At 37.2% G+C, this 19001-nt stretch overlaps 1 protein-coding gene across 1 annotated transcript; it reads left to right on the forward strand.

Moving 5' to 3' along the window:
• The first annotated feature begins 268 nt into the window (after nt 1-268).
• RBM11 (RNA binding motif protein 11) lies at nt 269-12553 on the forward strand. The gene is made up of 5 exons (XM_004062593.4): nt 269-478; nt 3757-3919; nt 5285-5357; nt 8626-8725; nt 11077-12553. Exons 1-5 carry the CDS (start codon nt 383-385, stop codon nt 11488-11490), a joined length of 846 nt encoding a protein of 281 aa, XP_004062641.2. The 5' UTR covers nt 269-382; the 3' UTR covers nt 11491-12553.
• The last annotated feature ends 6448 nt before the right edge of the window (nt 12554-19001 follow it).

A 19001-nucleotide genomic window follows, 5' to 3' on the forward strand; every position in this document is an offset into this window, starting at 1 on the left:
TGCCTGGGAGCTTCTGCAATGAAGTTACCACAATTTAAATCATCTCTACAGTGACTGTATTTAAAATGTTGACTGAATAAATCCAAAATCAATTAATGTGCCAGAAAAAAAGGAAGCCACCCCACCAGCTAAAGGGTAAAGCCCTTTCTGCATTCATCTTTCTTACTCTCACCCACTCTCCCACCGCCCAGCCCTACGCCAGGCGAGGGAGCAGTGCGGTGGGCGGTTCCCCAAGTCTGCTGGGGGCGTGGCCCTGGAGCCATGCCTTGCCCCCAGTGCGCGCTCCCGGCGCCGGCCCCGCCCCCTCACCCAGGCGGCGCCGTAAAGCCGGAGAAGGGGCGGGGTCTCAGCTCCTACTTCATTCTACGGCCGAGACCGGAGGATGTTCCCTGCTCAGGAGGAGGCCGACAGGACCGTGTTTGTTGGGAATTTAGAGGCCCGAGTTCGGGAAGAGATTCTGTACGAGCTGTTCCTTCAGGTACCGTCTCTGGGAAGGGGCGGCGGAGGGGCGGAGCACGTCGGGCCGGAAACATAGCGCGCACCTGGACCACCCGGAGCCCGGCCCCCTTCCGTCCCATCCTGAGCAGGGGTTTTAATTTCGTTTCCTCTTGGCGCACCTGTCTCCAGGTGAGCGGCTGGGGAGTGAAATGAGGGAGCGTTCCCCATCCCCATCCGCGCTGCAGAGTCCTGGGGTTGGGCAGGGACGGGGTTCCTTCAACCCCGGTTTCTGAGTAAGGGCTTCCCAGAGGCTGCCTGGGCCTCGGGTGTGCGCGGGCAGAACCGAAAACAGCCTGGTCACTGTTCTCCGTCAAGTAGTAAGCACGCCTGACATCCCCCAAAAGGAGAGGGCTCGCTTTTATAATGTTTCCTTTTACACCTTGCTCCTTCCTTCAAGCCCTTTTATGGGGACAGTATTTTTATTCCAGCATGAAAAGTGAGATTTGAGATGATTTGGCAGCCAACTTACCGTGACTGTGACCAGGTGATTCCCTGGACAAGGCCCTTTAATTCATACCAAGAGGACCTTCGGAAACTTTGAGACCTGGTACCTCTAGGATTAAGCCTGCTGTGTCCTGTATACACGCTCACTTATCGTATTGTCCTATACAGCGAGGTATCACTTGCCAAAAAGATACCCTCATTCAGTCATTCCCCTAACCGTGTAATGATCCGGAATTACGGGGCAAATACTGAGGGTGCTGGGAAAACAAATTGAAGAGACATCCTTTTATCTTCCTAACAGGGAGAACTTAAAATTACAATGTTTAGGATAATCTATAAAAAGAGAAGGGGACATAGATAGAAAAGTGGTTCCGAGTGCGAACTCTGAGGTCAGCAGTGTGACTCTGAGCCTGTCAATGAATTCCTAAGTGCTTCAGTTTCCTTATATGTCAAAAGAGAGTAGTAGTATCTGCAGTATAATGTGGCTATCGGAATATGTGGCCTAATGGTAAAATGGCTACAGCTGAGTCTAGCACTCACTGTTTGCTACCGCTACTACTGCTAATGGTACTGCTGTTATTGTTAGTAATAATACTAACATCAAGAGGAATCAATAGTTACTTCCTCCTATCAGAATAAGGGAAAGTTCCGAGGGAGGCAATTACAGAACTAAATTTTCAGGATTGAATGGGTCAAAGGGGTCCTTTATTTGGTTGTGAAAGGACTTACTTTTGTCTCTAAACTTAACTAAAGCAACCCTCTTTTAATTATAGATACGATTTGGTAGAGAGGGTTCTTTCCAGGAATACAGTTTCCTTTCCTGGACGTAAAACTTTTTTATTATTTGAAAAATATTATTGATTTTAAGACTTTTAGGTTCATCCTTTTAATTCATCTTTTTAAACTTGCCTCCTTTTTTATGAACTCTAATCCATATCTGTTTTTTCATTCAGTATCATTTAAAACTTACTATATTAAGTTAAAAAAAAAACAAGAAAAACCGAAAGAAATATAAAGTAAACTTAGAGTTGTTTTTCTCCAGAAGACTTCTTTCACTTTGAGCCTCCAAAAAAAGGAGAGTGGAAGACTGGGGTGGGATTGCATTATCCAATAACCATTATTTTTAGTCAATCAGGACTCGATCAATATCAGTTGTGTGGATCCACAAGACTATATATTATCTTCTCATTCTTTATCATTTCCTTCTTCCACCTAAGCAAAATATAAATTTTATTTAATAGATCAAGTAAGAAGCATAAGTTCTTATTTTTGTCTAGGTATTGAAAGGAATTGCCAAAGTGGAGTTTCTCTTCCACTTTAGACTTCAACACCCAGCAAAACTTGACAACTATCACACTGTGTATTTCATTGTGATTTAAAAAATACTGTAAGATAATGTGATTGTTGCTAAAAGTAAGTCTTCATGTTGACTTTTATCTTTACAAATGCTTTGGATTATCTAAATTTATGTCAAAATTCAAATCACATAAGCATGTTCTGTCCCGTAGTGATTACATCTATTTAATATCTGTATAAAAATCACCAATTTTATTGGTTTTTATATTACAGTATATTTATCCTTTTACTATTTTCTTTCAAATTTCTGATTATACTTGGAAATGAGAAAATCAGATTTATTATCATTACACTTTTAATACTAGAGTTGAGATTTAGAGAAAATATGGTGAATTCAGTTTCAAATATGTTGAGATTGAAGTACAAAAACATAGACATCTCCAGGAGGTGTCTCCATGAAAGAGACATGGTGGGAAAAGTAAATTTGTTGATGAGGTGGTCCTTGAAGCCAGAAGGGAAGGGAAGCTAGTCCCTGGGAGAGCACAGAGAATGAAAGGAAAAGACTAAATCTTAACACACAGAATTATTTTAAAGATGATCATTAATATTTTTCTTTAGAGTAAAAGCAATTTATTTATGCAACTCTACAGGGAAAAATAATCAGTTATTAAAGTCTGAACCATTCAGCATTAAATCAGTTGTTTGTGTTTGTAAGTGCGTCCTCCAATCATTATCATGGCTGTGATGTAATTTTTCGTTAGTTGTAATTAACAATCTTCTATGATATTTGGCTCTGTGTTTTTAAATCTTCATTGCATATTATAGGTTTTTCTATCAATATAATCTGAATATTTATAATTTATATTTTATTCCGTTTTAGTAACACACCATGGAATAATATCTCCAGTTGTTAGATTTAGAGCCTCTCTAATTTCTCACACTTATAAACAATGCAATATACTTAAAAGTCTTGAACATATTTAAACATTTTTCCTTTGGAAATTTACCAGATGGAGTTTCCAAATCAAAATGCATGATAAATTTATTTATTCTTGAAAAGATATTTAATCTTCATGACAGAAAATTTAAACTATGATATAACATCGCCAGCTTTTTTGAGGATAACTCAACCAGCATTGAATTTCTCATTTCAGTTATTTTTTGAATTCAACACTGCGAATATGTATGGAGACAAAGTAGTATTTTAATCTTAGATTTATGTGTTTTCTAAATTGGTTTGTTAAGCCTAACAGAAGGATAGTCTACCATTTCTTTTACAGTTTGAAACTAATACCTAGAATTTCCTGTTCTTAACACCATGTATGTTTCCCCAATGAGCCAGAAAATACAAAGAAAGTGTGAGGAAGTGTAATATTTATTATTAGAAAGATACATTATTAGCAGAGCTACATAAAGATATTGCTAACACATTTCTTTAGTCTAAAGTTGAATTTACTTATTTGAGTATAAAAAAAAATCTTTGGATTTATGAGAAAATAATTTTTAAGTTTCTTATAGGCGGGGCCACTAACCAAAGTGACTATATGCAAAGACAGAGAAGGAAAGCCAAAGTCTTTTGGATTTGTCTGCTTTAAACACCCAGAATCGGTGTCTTATGCCATAGCTTTGCTGAATGGAATTCGTTTATATGGAAGACCAATTAACGTGCAGTATCGATTTGGTAGGTCCTGTCACTGATTAATCTTCAAAGTGTTTTGTGGTTGGTACTATTCTCAGAGTTGTAAGCAATTTGTTTCCTATGTAGTATAAGACCAAAACAAAAAAAAGTACCTTCTACCTTCTGGTCATTGTTAAATTTTCTCAGAACACATGTCTAATTCATAATGTTATATAGTTAATTAGTCTTGACAAACCTATAGCATCTTTTCTAAAAATAAAATGTAAGATAATCGTTTTAGTATCAGCCAGCAAGTAGCTATGATGGTTGCTATTGGCCCTTATAAATTGAGCAAATCTAAATGAACTGGGGTCACACAACTGTAACATTTATATAGCAAGGGTATTTACTAATCTTGTTACTGCTAATGTATGGTACTGAATCTGTACTATTTGGAAGATAGAGAGAGGGCATTAGTCCTTCTGGGGAAATCTTTCTATACATGTTGCACAGGATTTTAGCCCCTGTAAGAGCAAAGTGGCGAAAGGCAACGTAGAGTTACCCTTAGTAGTGGCAGAAAAAACTTCCTGACAAGAATGGCCTCAACAACTTCTCCTGCACGCGTATCAGGAACAGATCATTCATGATTAGCTGCCAAGAGAATGTTATACCATTACTCTAGCTCTTTCATGTTTCAGGAGACTAATAGAGGCCATCTGGTAATTCTTGCAATATGTACGCAGCCTCCTCTAAGTGGTCAGGCTTATTGGTCTGTCACTTGTCGGTTTTTAAATTCCTCTTGCTACACTAAAAGCAAACAAATACTAATAACAAAAACAGTGCTTTATTGCAAAGCAAAAGTGCGTCTCTTTGCATTTCTTTTTTTCTTCTTTTCTTTTGTAATACATGGTTGCATCATGCTCTCTGGTACTTTCTAGTTAACTTACACAGCCTGGTATTAGGTTAGTGCAAAAGTAATTGCGGTTTTGCCATTACTTTTAATGTCTGTAGAATAGGCCAGGGTATATTATGTTCTAGCACATCATGTATAAGATTGAATTGGCTTTTGTCCATGAGGGTTAAACTCCTGCCTTGTACACTGGAAACAAATAACACTTGTTTATTTGCCATTTTTAGTTTACAGGTGTCTGGAACAAACCATCATGTATCTTACAAAGTCCAATGTCAATGTCATTCTTATTTACAGTCATTGATTTAGACAAAGGTTGATTTTAATTAATTGATATATAGTACTGTAAACAATCTGTAAATATGATTTGAGAGGTCAGATATGCATATATCTTCTCTGAGTACAGAATTTTAAAATCACTACTATGTCCTAAAATATTTTGAGTCGTTTTATGGTTTAATATTACAACTCAAAAAAAATGCACCATGAAGTAACCTGTTACTCTGTTTCTTTCAAAGGGAGTTCTCGCTCTTCTGAACCAGCTAACCAAAGTTTTGAGAGCTGTGTTAAGATAAATTCACACAACTACAGGTAATTTTAAAAATATTTCTCATCAAAGGTAAAGCAAATATATTTTTATGCTAAGAGGAGTTTTTATATATTTTGGGCTATTGTAAAACCTTACTTTTTAGGCCTAGGATAAAATTAAGGAATATCTTTTTTCCGAGCCCATGAAAAGTGATAGAAAATACTTTCATTTAAAATTCAGTCTTAGTATTTTCAGTAGTAGGGGGTAGAGACTTATATGTGTAGTTTTTTATAGTTTTCTACATGCTTTTCATAGCTGTTAAATCATTTAAGCATACAAGATTTCATCATGGATCACAGGGATACTGTTATTTATATTTTATATTTGAGTCAATGGAGTTGCAAAAGTTAACCAGTTCTTAAGGTCACAGGATGATAAAGTGCTAGCTTTGAAACTAAGCCTTCTGACATGAAGCCATTCGATTAATTATTTTACTTTTTGAAATAACTTCTCTGTGTTAATTTTCAAACTCTTCTAGAATTTTGTATAGCCTGATTTATTGATGCAATGGTAGCCTCCACATACACTATCTGGCAGGCCATCCCAGAGGTCATGAAACTAAAAGGCTCCCACACCAAATGAAAATGTTCAAATTACACCTTTTGTTACATCCATTTTAAAAACAGTGAAAAGCAAGAAGAAAGATATTGGATAGCTTAGCACACTTAGGAAAAGCTGCAAGTAGGCAGAAGGACGAACTAGCTGAATTCTGGTTACACTAATAAACACATGCCCTGTTTCTCTCTGCTGTATCAGCCTCCCCTGCTGACTACAGTACTTCTGCAGACTCTCTAAGTGGTTCAGGCTTTTTGATGTATCACTTGTTGGTTTTTAAATTTCTCTTGCTATACTGAAAACAAATATGAATAACGAAAACAATGTGTTCTTGCAAAGGGAAAGTGCTTCTCTTTGCATTCTCTTTGCATTTCTTCTTTTTTTTAATGTTTGGCTTCATCATGCTCTCTGGTACTGCCCGGTTAACTTACACAGGCTGATAGAATAGGTCAGGGTATATTATGTTCCGATATATCATATAGATGTATGATATAGATAGAGATCTATATCTATATATAGAGGAGAGGAATAGATATACTCTATTCAGAGTAGACATATAGATCTATGTATCTCTATATAGATATTTACATATAGAGAGAGAAGTATAGCTCTACTAGCTACATTTCTAATGTTTATCATAGTAACAGTATGAGTGTCATCCATACTGCTTTTTTTCTTGTCTTCTTTAGCAGAGCTGAATATTCTCAAGTAAACTAACAATAGCTGACGCTCCTATCCCTTTTAGTTATATCAACCCTCTGACCATAGGAGAGTGGCCCCTCGGGACTGTCAAATAGCCAGGTTTATCTTTCAGAGCATTATTGCACCCCAGATAAAACAGTGTACTCCTCATCTTCATTCACCCCAACATTTCTACATCAGTGAAATCAGAAGTTAGGAAAGGAGGTGGTGAAATTAGATTGCCTGAATTTGCATGTTAGCTCTGCCACTTTATTAACGTCAATTAACAGTTTATTAACAGTCAGTTAACACTATTAATAAAGTATCAGAGGCAAGATGCAAATTCAGACAAGAACTGGATATGTTATTTTACCACTCTGTTCCCCATCTCTAAAATGAGGATAAAACTTTGAAAGGTTACTGTGAGAATTGAATTTTATAATTAAGACAAGGTGCTTAAAATACTGAGCATACAACGTTCCGCAAATGTTGGCATAAAGCGGGGGAGGCACTATCTAGACTCATGTGTCGAGCCATGTGTATAATGTAAGAACTCCTTTTTTCTACTAGTACCAAGTGGGAAAAGGTATCTCTTCTTCCTCAGGAGTTAGGAAGGAACAAGCTATTAGTAAGATTTAGACGGAAGAGAAAAGACTAGATGGGCACTAGAATATAGCAGTCAAACTCTGGTATTTTCTAGTTATGTTTGATACACTGACACTAAGTCATCACAAATTCTAGAGTAGACAGCCTGAGTTATGTGTATATTTTGGATATGACATTTCATTGATAATACTTTATTCTTCTAGTATTTCTGATATTATAAAGAAAGCATATAAAATGGGTTATCATGTCCCCAAAGTGATTTGCAGAGAAAAATGGTGCTTATTTAACAATCTAGTCTTTGCTCTCCCTTGGAAATGGATTTTTATGCTTCTTGTTGTGTCTTGTACCTTCTGCTTTTAATGAATATTCCCTGTGTTAGTTTGCTAGGGCTGCTGTAACAAAGTACCACAAACAGAGTACTTAAGCAATAGCTATTCATTGTCTCATAGTTCTGAAGGCTAGACATCCAAGATAAAGGTGTCAGCGGCATTGTTTCTTTATGAGAGCTATCAGAAATAATCTGTTTCATGCTTCTGGTGGTTTGATGTCAATCTTTGGTATTTTTCAGCCTGTAGAAGCATCACCAAGATCTCCACCTTTATCTTCACATGGTGTTCTTCCTGTGGGTAACCGTACTGTAGTTTGAATGTGTCCCTCAAAAGTTCATATGTTGAAATTTTGGTCCCCAGTGCAGCAGTGTTGAGATGTGGGACCTTTGGGAGGTGATTGGGTCATGAAGGCTATGCCCTCATGTATATTTTAATTCATTAATGGATTATTGGATTAATTGGTTATTGAGGAAGTGGGTTTGTTATCACAAGTAGATCTGTTGTAAAAGCCAGTTTGGCCATCTCTCGTGATCTCCTCCTGCCTGTGATGACTTCTGCCATGTTATAACATAGTAGAGCTCACCAGAAGCCAACCATAACCACCTTCACCAGAAGCCACCTGATCTTGGACTCTCCAGCCTGAAGAACCATGAGCCGAAATACATCTCTTTTCTTCATAACAAACAGAGTACCTGTTTGTTATATAATACCAGTTTGTTATAACTAACAGGTATTGTGTTATAACAACAGAAAATGGACTAAAACAGTCTGTCTTCAAATTTCCCCTTTTTAATCAGGATACCACTCATATTGGATTAGGGACCCATCCTGTTGCAATATGACCTCATCTTAACTAATGATATCTGCAGTGACCCTTTTTCCAAATAAAGTAACATTCTGAGATACTGGGATTTAGGACTTTAACAGCTGAATTTTGGGGAGACATGTCAGCCCATCACACTTCTGAATTTACATGTGATTCCTCTATGCAGACAACTTTGCATCCCCTGAGGAAAGATAGTGGTTTTTTCTTAAGAGAAAATGACATTTGTAATAGGAATTTTAAGATTTTATTACTTCTTCTTTCATCTCCTCAAAGGAATGAAGAAATGGTGGTGGGCAGATCTTCCTTTCCCATGCAGTATTTTCCAATTAATAATACTTCTTTACCTCAAGAATATTTTCTCTTTCAGAAGATGGTAAGTTTAATATGCATTTTATTCAGTATATAATATGATACAAACTATGAAGAACATAAAGGCTATTTGTAACATATGGTGCCCAAATCTAAACTGGGATGAAGGCACAAGATGTCCCAGCACTGTCCTCCAGTGGTGTCCTGGCCTAACACCATCATCCTAAATTTCAGTTCTAATGCCTTAGCAAATGGCCAGGGTGTCAACAGAAAAGGGATGGACGGCAGTGACGACATACTGCAGTCCAAGTGAAATTTGAGTAGAGAGTTCTAATGTAAATGACTATTTTAAAAGACGTTTGCAGTGGCCAGACATGGTGGTTCACACCTATAATCACAGCACTTTGGGAGGCCAGGGCAGGATCAATTGAGGTCAAGAGGTCGAGACCAGCCTGGCCAACACAGTGAAACCCTCTCCATCATAAAAATAGAAAAAATTAACCGGGCATGGTGGTGCACACCCGTAACCCCAGCTACTCGGGAGGCTGAGACATGATTGCTTGAACCTAGAAGGTGGAGGTCACAGTGAGCCAAGATTGTGCTCCAGCCTGGCCAATAGAGCAAGACTCTGTCTCAAAAGAAAAAAAAAAAGTTGTTTGCAGAATTGCATAATTTGAATAATTTCACTTAGTGAAGTATTTTTATATAATGTCGTCAATCCCAAATAGATTGCTTTTGGACATGGATTTTTAAAGTAAATTTCTCCTTTTAATTAAAGACAAAACTATCCTTCTTGAGTATATACTTAGTCCTTCATGTACACATCACAGGGGAAGGATATCATAGGAGCAATGAAGATTCTCAATTGGTCGAGTAAACTAAATTATTTCTAGAGACTACCAAAAATTGGTTTTGACCCAGAAATCTTAAATTATGGACTTCATTGTTAAAGGTGAACTCATTTTTTTTTTCAATTCCTCATAAATAAGAAATTGAAGTCCAGGGTTGTTAATCAACAGTCCCAAGATTTTCAGCTTGTTAGTGACAGGTGTAAGACTAACCCAGGTCTTCTGACTCACAGACTATTATTTTTGCAAATACCCAACGTATATTTGAGCTTTAGATTTGTTAAATATCCATTTTCAATTTTTAAACAGAAATTTTCCTGTAAATTGATACTTTTTAACTTTTGCTAAAAAAAAACCCTTTTCTTAACTATGGTAAAACATTAGTAAACAATCAGTTCTCGTCTGAAACTATAAATGTCTTCATCCAAGTATTTTTTATCTTTTGGTAGAGTTGGGGTAGGAGAGAGACACAAGTCCATGGTATCTCTATTAATCTTTAATCTGCTTTGAATAGTCAGAAATTTGAGTTAAGAGCTTGTTTGTTTTTAAAGGAAGCATCTCTCTAAACAGTAAATAACTATGCTATAAAATATGGGGGCAATTTGCCACATATGCACCTAGGAAGCTGAGTTTTAAAATTTTATTTAATTTTAATTAATTTAAATTAAAATTTAAAACCGATACTTGGTTCGGTTTTCAGAAAACTTTTAAGTATATTTGAAACAACTTGGCCATGTGAGTATATTTTTTTCAACTCTAAATTTGATGTAATCTAAATTCAGATCAGGTATTTTCAATAAAAATTTAGCATTCAGATTGATATATGCCATAAGTATAAAATACACCTCATATTTTGAAGACTTCATGTGAAGAAAAAGTGAAATATCTCATTAATTTTATACCATTTACATATTAAAGTTATAACATTTTAAATGGATATATTGGGATAAATAAAATACATTGTTTAATTTCACTGTTTCTTTCTACTTTTGTATTGCAGTTACTAGATTTAAAACTACATGTGGGCTGGGTGCAGTGGCTCACACCTGTAATCCCAGCACTTTAGGAGGCTGAGGCGGGTGGGTCACCTGAGGTCAGGAGATCGAGACCAGCCTGACCAATATGGTGAAATGCTGTCTCTACTAAAAATACAAAATTTAGCTGGGTGTGGTGGTGTGCGCCTGTAGTCCCAGCTACTTGGGAGGCTGAGACAGGAGAATTGCTTGAACCCAGGAGGCGCAGGTTGCAGTGAGCCAAGATTGCCCCACTGCACTCCAGCATGGGCAACAAAGTGAGACCCTGTCTCAAAAAAAAAAACAAACAAACAAAAACTATTTCCGTTGGATAGCACTAATCTATATTGTAGTGAGCTATATACAGCCTCAACTCTTCATATTGACCCTTTAATGAAACACCTATCTTTCTACTATGAGAGGTCACTGTCTTTCTTATACCAAAACACAGTTTAGTTTACTCATGGCTATTGTATAATACATGTAAACTGTTAACTTTTTTTCCTTAACCTTTTGGATTTGTTTTGGTAGATGAATGTCTTTTGTTTTCACAGCAGTGGCATGTGTATAATCCAGTGCTGCAGCTTCCTTACTATGAAATGACAGCTCCACTTCCTAATAGTGCATCTGTGTCTTCCTCACTGAATCATGTTCCAGATCTTGAGGCTGGACCCAGCTCATATAAATGGACTTACCAACAACCAAGTGACTCTGACCTTTATCAGATGACAGCTCCACTTCCTAATAGTGCATCCGTGTCTTCCTCACTGAATCATGTTCCAGATCTTGAGGCTGGACCCAGCTCATATAAATGGACTCACCAACAACCAAGTGACTCTGACCGTTATCAGATGAATAAACGAAAGAGACAAAAGCAAACAAGTGATAGTGATAGTAGCACAGACAACAACAGAGGCAACGAATGTAGCCAAAAGTTCCGAAAGTCTAAGAAGAAGAAAAGATACTAGTATTACCTACAAATGAAACTTACCTACACTGATCTTAGTTCTCTTATGAAAAAAATAAGATGTTATTCCATCAAATAAACAATGTCATGGCTATCTTGTCTTTTGAAATATATAGTAATAAGACTTATCTCTGGTTTGCTGTTCAATTTTTGCCTTGAACGACAAAAGCTTTCTAAAAATAATATAATGTACCACTTTTTGTATTTGTCATGATATTTTTGACCCATTGGCAATAAATAGACTATTGTCATTTTATTGGTACCAATGATGAAATTTCACCAAACTATTAATCAAAAGTCACTTATTGAACACATTGATAAAGCATCATGTTCCCTTTGATTATCCCCTGTAACCAACACTCAACTACAAATAGGCTGGGATTCAATGTGGAGTGGTGGATTTCCTGAAAGAAAGTAGTGCAGATATTTAAGGATTGCATATTTTTCCTAATGAGGATGTAATAAACAGGCATTAGTACCCCTTTCTTTTAGTACCTAAATATGTTGTTTCTGAGCCATATTCTTCTTCAGGTTTATTTTATAAAGTGAGGACATATGATAATGATACCAAAGGAAAGATAATTATCATGAAACTTTTGGATCATTCCCTTTTTATACAATTGTGTATTTATAGGGATACCTGCCTCTTCTCACATATTAATTGTATGTCATTAAAATCAGTTGGCTATGTCAGTGTGTATTATTCACCTCTTTTGCTAGCAAGGTTTGAGATGATATATTAACATTTAAATCATGAAAATGAGCAAGTAAATAGAATAATATTAATGTATGATATGTAATACTTATTGTCTAAATCAAGTTTCCTATTTTTGGTTTATTTTAGAAGAAAAATAAAATTATTTGGGCATTTTTGTTTATAGCTCATTACAAACTAGAGTGATGAATATATATATTTACTAAAGCTAATTGAAAGAGTCATGCAACTCAGTTGGGAATTAACCACTCAATTCAATAGTAAAAGCCATGCTTGGATGTTTCTTTTGCATGTTGCCTAGCATTTTATAGATATTTATTATTTAAAAAATAAACATGTTTTTAATGGAGAGTAACTGAATTTTAATCTTGGTTATAAATATATAATATAGTGAAGTTTGAAACGTAAATATTTGTGTATTTCTATCTAATCAAAATGAAAAACTAAATTTTGCTTTATGTAGCTGATATGGTTTGGCTCTGTGTCCACACCCAAATCTGACCTTGACTTGTAATCCCCATTATTCCCACATGTCAAGGGAAGGACCAGGTAGAGGTAATTGGATCGTGGGGGCAGTTTCCCCCATGCTGTTCTTGCGATAATGAGTGAGTCTCATGAGATCTCATGGTTTCATAAGCATCTGGCATTTCCCCTGCTGGCACTCACTTCGTCCTGCTGCCTTGTGAAGAAGGTACCTGCTTCTCCTTTGCCTTCTACCATGATTATAGGTTTCCTGAAGGCCTCCCCAGCAGTGCAGAATTGTGAGTCAATTAAACCTATTTCCTTTATTAATTACCCAGTATCAGGTATTTATTCATACCAAATACAGTTATTTGGTACCAGGAGTGGGACACTGCTATAAGGTTCCCAGAAAATGGGGAAGAGACTTTGGAACTGGGTAACAGGCAGAGGTTGAAACAGTTTGAAAGGCTCAGAAGAAGACAGGAAAATGTGGGAAAGTTTGGAACTCCTTAGAGACTTGGAGGGCTCAGAAGACAGGAAGATGTGGGAAGGTTTGGAACTTCATAGAGACTTGTGGCATAGCTTTGATCACAATGCTGATAGTGATATGGACAATGAAGTGCAGGCTGAGGTGGTCTCAGGTGGAGATGAGGAACTTGTTGGAAACTGGAGTAAAGGTCACTCTTCTTGTGCTGTAGCAAAGAGACTGGTGACGGTTTGTCCATGCCCTCTATAGATAGAGATCTGTGGAATTTTGAACTTGAGAGAGGATTTAGAGTATCTGGTGGAAGAAATTTCTAAGCAGTAAAGCATTCTAAGATGTGACTTGGGTGCTCTTAAAAGCATTCAGTTTTATGCATTCACAACGATATGGTTTGGAATTGTTTAAAAGGGAAGCAGAGCATAAAAGTTTGGAACATTTGCAGCCTGAGGATGAGACAGAAAAGAAAAACCTATTTCTGAAGAGAAATTCAAGTCAACTGCACAAATTTGCATAAGTAATGAGCCAAATGTTAATCACCATGACAATGGGAAAATGTCTCCAAGGATGTCAGAGGTCTTTATTGCAGCCCCTCCCATCATAGGCCCAGAGGCCTAGGAGGAAAAAAATGGTTTCATGGGCCAGGTCCAGGGCCTTGCTGCTTTGTGCAGTCTCAGGACTTGGTGCCCTGCATTCCAGCTGTGGTTAAAAGGGATTAACATACAGCTCAGGCCATTGCTTCAGAGGCTGCAAGACCCAAGGCCTGGCAGCTTCCATGTGTTGTTGAGCGTGTGGGTGCACAGAAGTCAAGAATTGAGGTGTGGGGACCTCCTCCTAGATTTCAGAGGATGTATGGAAACACCTGGATGTCCAGGCGGAAGTTTACTGCAGGGGCAGAGCCCTCATGGAGAATCTCTGCTAGGGCACTGCAGAAGGGAAATGTGGGGTTGGAGCCCCACAAAAGTCTTCACTGGGACATTGCCTAGTGGAACTATGAGAAGAGGGCTACTGTCCTTCAAACCCCAGAATGGTGGGTCCACCGACAGCTTGCACCATGCACCTGAAAACTGCAGACACTCAACACCAGCCTGTGAAAGCAGCCAGGAGGGGGGCTGTATCCTGAAAAGGCACAGAGGCAGAGCTGCCCAAGGCCACAGGAGCCCACCTCTTGCATCAGCATGACTTGGATGTGAGACTTGGAGTCAAAGGAGATCATTTTGGAACGTTAAGGTTTAATGACTGCCCCTATTGGATTTCAGACCTGCATGGGTCCTGTAGCCTCTTTATTTTGGCCAATTTCTCTCATTTGGAATGGGCATATTTACCCAATGCCTGTATCCTCATTGTATCTAGGAAGTAACTAAGTTGCTTTTGATTTTATAGGCTCATAGGTGGAAGGGTCTTGCTTTGTCTCAGATGAGACTTTGGACTTGGACTTTGGGTTAATGCTGGAATGAGTTAAGACTTTGGGGGACTGTTGGAAGGGCATGGTTGTGTTCTGAAATGTGAGGATGTGAAATTTGGGAGGTCCAAGGGCAGAATGATATGGTCTGGGTCTGTGTCCCCATCCAAATCTCACCTTGAATTGTAATCCCCATTATCCCCACATATCAAAGGCAGGACCAGGTGGAGGTAATTGGATCGTGGGGATGGTTTCCCCCATGCTGTTCTCATGATAATGAGTGAGTCTCAGGAGATCTGATGGTTTTTTAAGCGTCTGGCATTTCCCTGCCGGTATTCACTTCATCCTGCTGCCTTGTGAAGAAGGTGCCTGCTTCTTCTTTGCCTTCCACCATGATCATAAGTTTCCTGAGGCCTCCCCAGCAGGGCAGAACTGTGAGTCAATTAAACCTCTTTCTTTTATAAATTACCCAGTCTCAGGCATTTCTTCATAGCAGCATAAGAACAGACTAATACAGTAGCTTTATCTATAATTCATGTTTTTGAAAATTTAAACTGGAAAATACAAGATTTTTTTCTTTTAAAATTCACATTTTTGCAATTTGGAATCATGCCAAAGGAAAAATATTTTTCTGAGTAATTAGAAAATAGTAGATCTTTAAACAACGTATTAACTTCCACTCAGCCTTTCCTTTAGTTCTGAAGTTTACCTTAGCCCTAAATTACTTCATTGTGATTGGCATTTTAGGAAATATGTATTAAGGAATGTCTCTTAGCAGTTAAGGATAACATATGTCTAAGAAAATTATATTGAAATATTATTACATGAACTAAAATGTTAGAACTGAAAAAAAATTATTGTAACTCCTTCCAGCATAGGCAGGAGTATCTAGATATCAACTTTAACAACTCAACTTTAACAACTTCGAACCAACCAGATGGCTAGGAGATTCACCTATTTAGCATGATATCTTTTATTGATAAAAAAATATAAAACTTCCATTAAATTTTTAAACTACTACAATCCTATTAAATTTTAACTTACCAGTGTTCTCAATGCTACATAATTTAAAATCATTTAAATCTTCTGATTTTAATTCCTCAGTCTTGAAATCTATTTATTTTTAGTTACATATATATCCAATCTACTGCCGCTAGTAGAAGAAGCTTGGAATTTGAGAAAAAAATCAGACGTTTTGTGTATTCTCATATTCACTAATTTATTTTTTAAATGAGTTTCTGCAATGCATCAAGCAGTGGCAAAACAGGAGAAAAATTGGTCGAAAAGATATCTGTGCCAAACAATCCCTTGAAATTTGATGAAGTGACTAATCCTGAGTTATTGCTTCAAATGTGTACCTGTTTATACAAGGGTATCACCTTTGAAATCTCAACATTAAATGAAATTTTTATAAGCAATTTGTTGTAACATGATTATTATAAAATTCTGATATAACATTTTTTGTTACCTGTTTAGAGTTTAAAGAGAGAAAAGGAGTTAAGAATTATTACATTTTCATTAGCATTGTCCAGGTGCAAAAACTTCTAACACTATCTTCAAATCTTTTTCTCCATTGCCTTCTGAACATACCCACTTGGGTATCTCATTAGCACTGCAAATTCAACATTTTCTATTGCTAATTTGTCTCCCTAAATATTTATTTGCTTTCTCAGTTTTAGCCAATGTTTCACTATTGACCATTTGCTCAAGCATAGTGACGTTGCTTCAATGACCTTCAGAGAGCTGTTTCAGTCCTTCCTGGACTACTTGCATGCTTCCAACAAAATGAAGCACTCTTGATGTCAGTCACTCAAATAAATGGAAATGGGCCCATTTACTAGGAATGTTAACAGAATAAAAAGATAGACGTGACACCAGTTGCTTCAGTCCATCTCCATTTACTTGCTTAAGGCCTGGCCATATTTCTCACGGTTGATATGGCGCAGGGCACATGTTTAAATGGCTGTTCTTGTAGGATGGTTTGGCTGTTGGATTCCTCATCTTCCCTCTCCTTAGGAAGGAAGGTTACAGTAGTACTGTTGGCTCCTGGAATATAGATTCATAAAGAACTAATGGAGTATCATCTCCCACTGCTCTTGTGTGTGGTCAAAGTTCAGATCCTTTACAGTTTCCACATTCTACCTCTATTTCTACTCATCCTAGTAAAGCCAGTTACTTCAGAAATTAGTCTGTCTCTCATTAATTTACTCCTCATTAAGAAAAGTCAACTAATAGCCTGGGCTTGATTTTGGGGAAAATGAGCACTAATATATAAATCTCTATGGAAAACTTATTTTACTTTACAAAACTCAAAAAGCTTTTTTTTTTTTTTTTAAACAAAGGATACTATTTGCTTCCACACCTCAAGCCCAGGTGAGTACAGTTTCTTCAATTTGCCCTGAGATTTGCTGAGGTACTTGGGGAAGATTTTATTTTGCCTAGTCAAAATGAGTTCTAAAAAGTCACAAAATGCCCCAGCTGTGGGCTAAGTTTATTTATTCACAATCAATCATTCCCAACCCACAAAAATTACCTCATGTACATGCAGAACCTGCCATAGCAAGTAAAGGCAAGCAATCTGTTATCTGGTTCCAGGTGAACTTTTCTTTTGAGCTTCTAATACCATCTTCACACCAGCAGGTTATGTAAGGATTGATGAAAACACATACATACTTACATTGTAATTAGATAACATAACCAGTATATAAAGATGCAAACTAATGTACTCTCTGTGTTAAAAACTTGGAATGATTCATCCCAACAAGCCTTTATAACAAGTTTTACTGCAAGGAATCTGAATCTAACAATAGTTGGCTCAATTACTTTACCTTGTTTCGGAAACATAATCAAAACATTCTCTAAATGATAGTGTTGATCAGTCCAATACATTATATGAATCCCAATAATGTTTTTGCTTCTATTTTCATGTGAGAAGAGTAACATCCTGGATAGGAAAATAACCCTCACCCGAGCCACGTACCCCAAGCTGACTATGTCTTCATTGATTTTATTCCAACCTCCAAGGTTAATCACAAGGGAAACATTGCAGACTCATTCTGCAATCAGAACTTGTCAATCAGAATCCTAAGAGTTATCCTAGACAACTTCCCATGTACATTTCTAGGAGGTCATTAGCTCCTCATTGTGACCTTGTTCAGTTTCTCTTTATTTCCTGCTTAGAATATCCATTAAGCAAATCAATCAACAACAAATGAATATAATTCTAAACATTAATTTTAGTGCTGAGGCTACATTACTGAAAATGTATGATCCCAACATTCGAGAATCTACTGGTCTACTGGTATTGATGGAAAGATAGATGACATCAGGATAATGCTATAATATAATATAGGTAAACACAGAGCATAATGAGAGTGCAAGACAAGCTTCATTCCTCAAGAAAATAAATCCTGAGCAGAAAAAAGGGAATCACCTGACTATACAGAATAAAGGAGGTAATCCAGGAGTTCGACAGCTTTCTGTACAAACTCTCAGCCTTTCTCATATCTTCAGCTCTGCACTCCATCCTTCCTTAGAAAGGTGGCATCAAGTTTTAAGCCTGTGCAAGTAAAATGGCTTGCTGCTTGCTAGTTACCACTCCATCACCTTGAGAATATAGGGGCTCGGGATATGGCAGTACAGAAAAAAATATAAAAATCCCTGCTCTCATGGAACTCATATTCTATCAAGAAGATAGAATAATTAAGATAAATAAAATATAAAGTTATATTTTAATAACTGATAATTGCTGAGGAAATGCAAGGAAAGCTTTAGGGATTACAGAGCCAAAGCTGGAGAGAGAGTAAGCCATATGGATAGCTGAGGGAAGAGCATTCCAAGCAGAATAAACAGCAGATGAAGGCCCACGGAGGAAGCATTCCTGGGAGAAAGTGAAGGAAGCCAGTGTGGTGGAGGAAGTTGACTAAGGGACCTTAGAAGTTATTGTATGGACTTTGACATATATTCTTAGTGAGGGTGCTTTGTGAATGGGAGTGGAGACAAGGATAGAAATATTGAGACCATTGAAGTTAGCAAGCCAGGAAAAGAGGATTGCTTGGATCAAAAGGTAGAAACAGAAAAGTAAGATGTTGTCATATTCTGGATATACTTTAAAGGTAGAGCCAACAGTTTACTAAGCATCCTAATATTGAGAAAGAATAAATGGCATCAACAATGATTCCAAGAGTTTTGGTCAGAGCAACTGGAAGAATGAAGTTACTTATTGATATAGAGGAAACAGTGTAGGAGCAGGTTTTGGAGAAAAATCAGGAGCAGAATTTTGGACATGTTCATTCTGATTTGCATATTAGGCATCTAATAGGAGATAGGAGTTTGTACACACAAGTCTGGAATCCAGGGGAGAGGTCTGGGTTGACGATATAGGCATTAGAATTACTGGCATATTCGTGGTAGTTAAAACCTAGAGACCGGATGAAATTGCTTTAGAAGTGA

The sequence above is a fragment of the Gorilla gorilla genome, chromosome 22, assembly GCF_029281585.2.
Source record: "Gorilla gorilla gorilla isolate KB3781 chromosome 22, NHGRI_mGorGor1-v2.1_pri, whole genome shotgun sequence".
Classification (NCBI taxonomy): domain Eukaryota; kingdom Metazoa; phylum Chordata; class Mammalia; order Primates; family Hominidae; genus Gorilla; species Gorilla gorilla.

What these genes read in the sequence shown, in the direction of transcription:
- RBM11 (XM_004062593.4), top strand. Translation starts at nt 383, where the DNA reads ATGTTCCCTGCTCAGGAGGAGGCCGACAGGACCGTGTTTGTTGGGAAT. An exon ending in TGTACGAGCTGTTCCTTCAG is followed by an intron (nt 479 to 3,756) that starts GTACCGTCTCTG and finishes AGTTTCTTATAG; the next exon opens with GCGGGGCCACTAACCAAAGT. An exon ending in ATAAATTCACACAACTACAG is followed by an intron (nt 5,358 to 8,625) that starts GTAATTTTAAAA and finishes ATCTCCTCAAAG; the next exon opens with GAATGAAGAAATGGTGGTGG.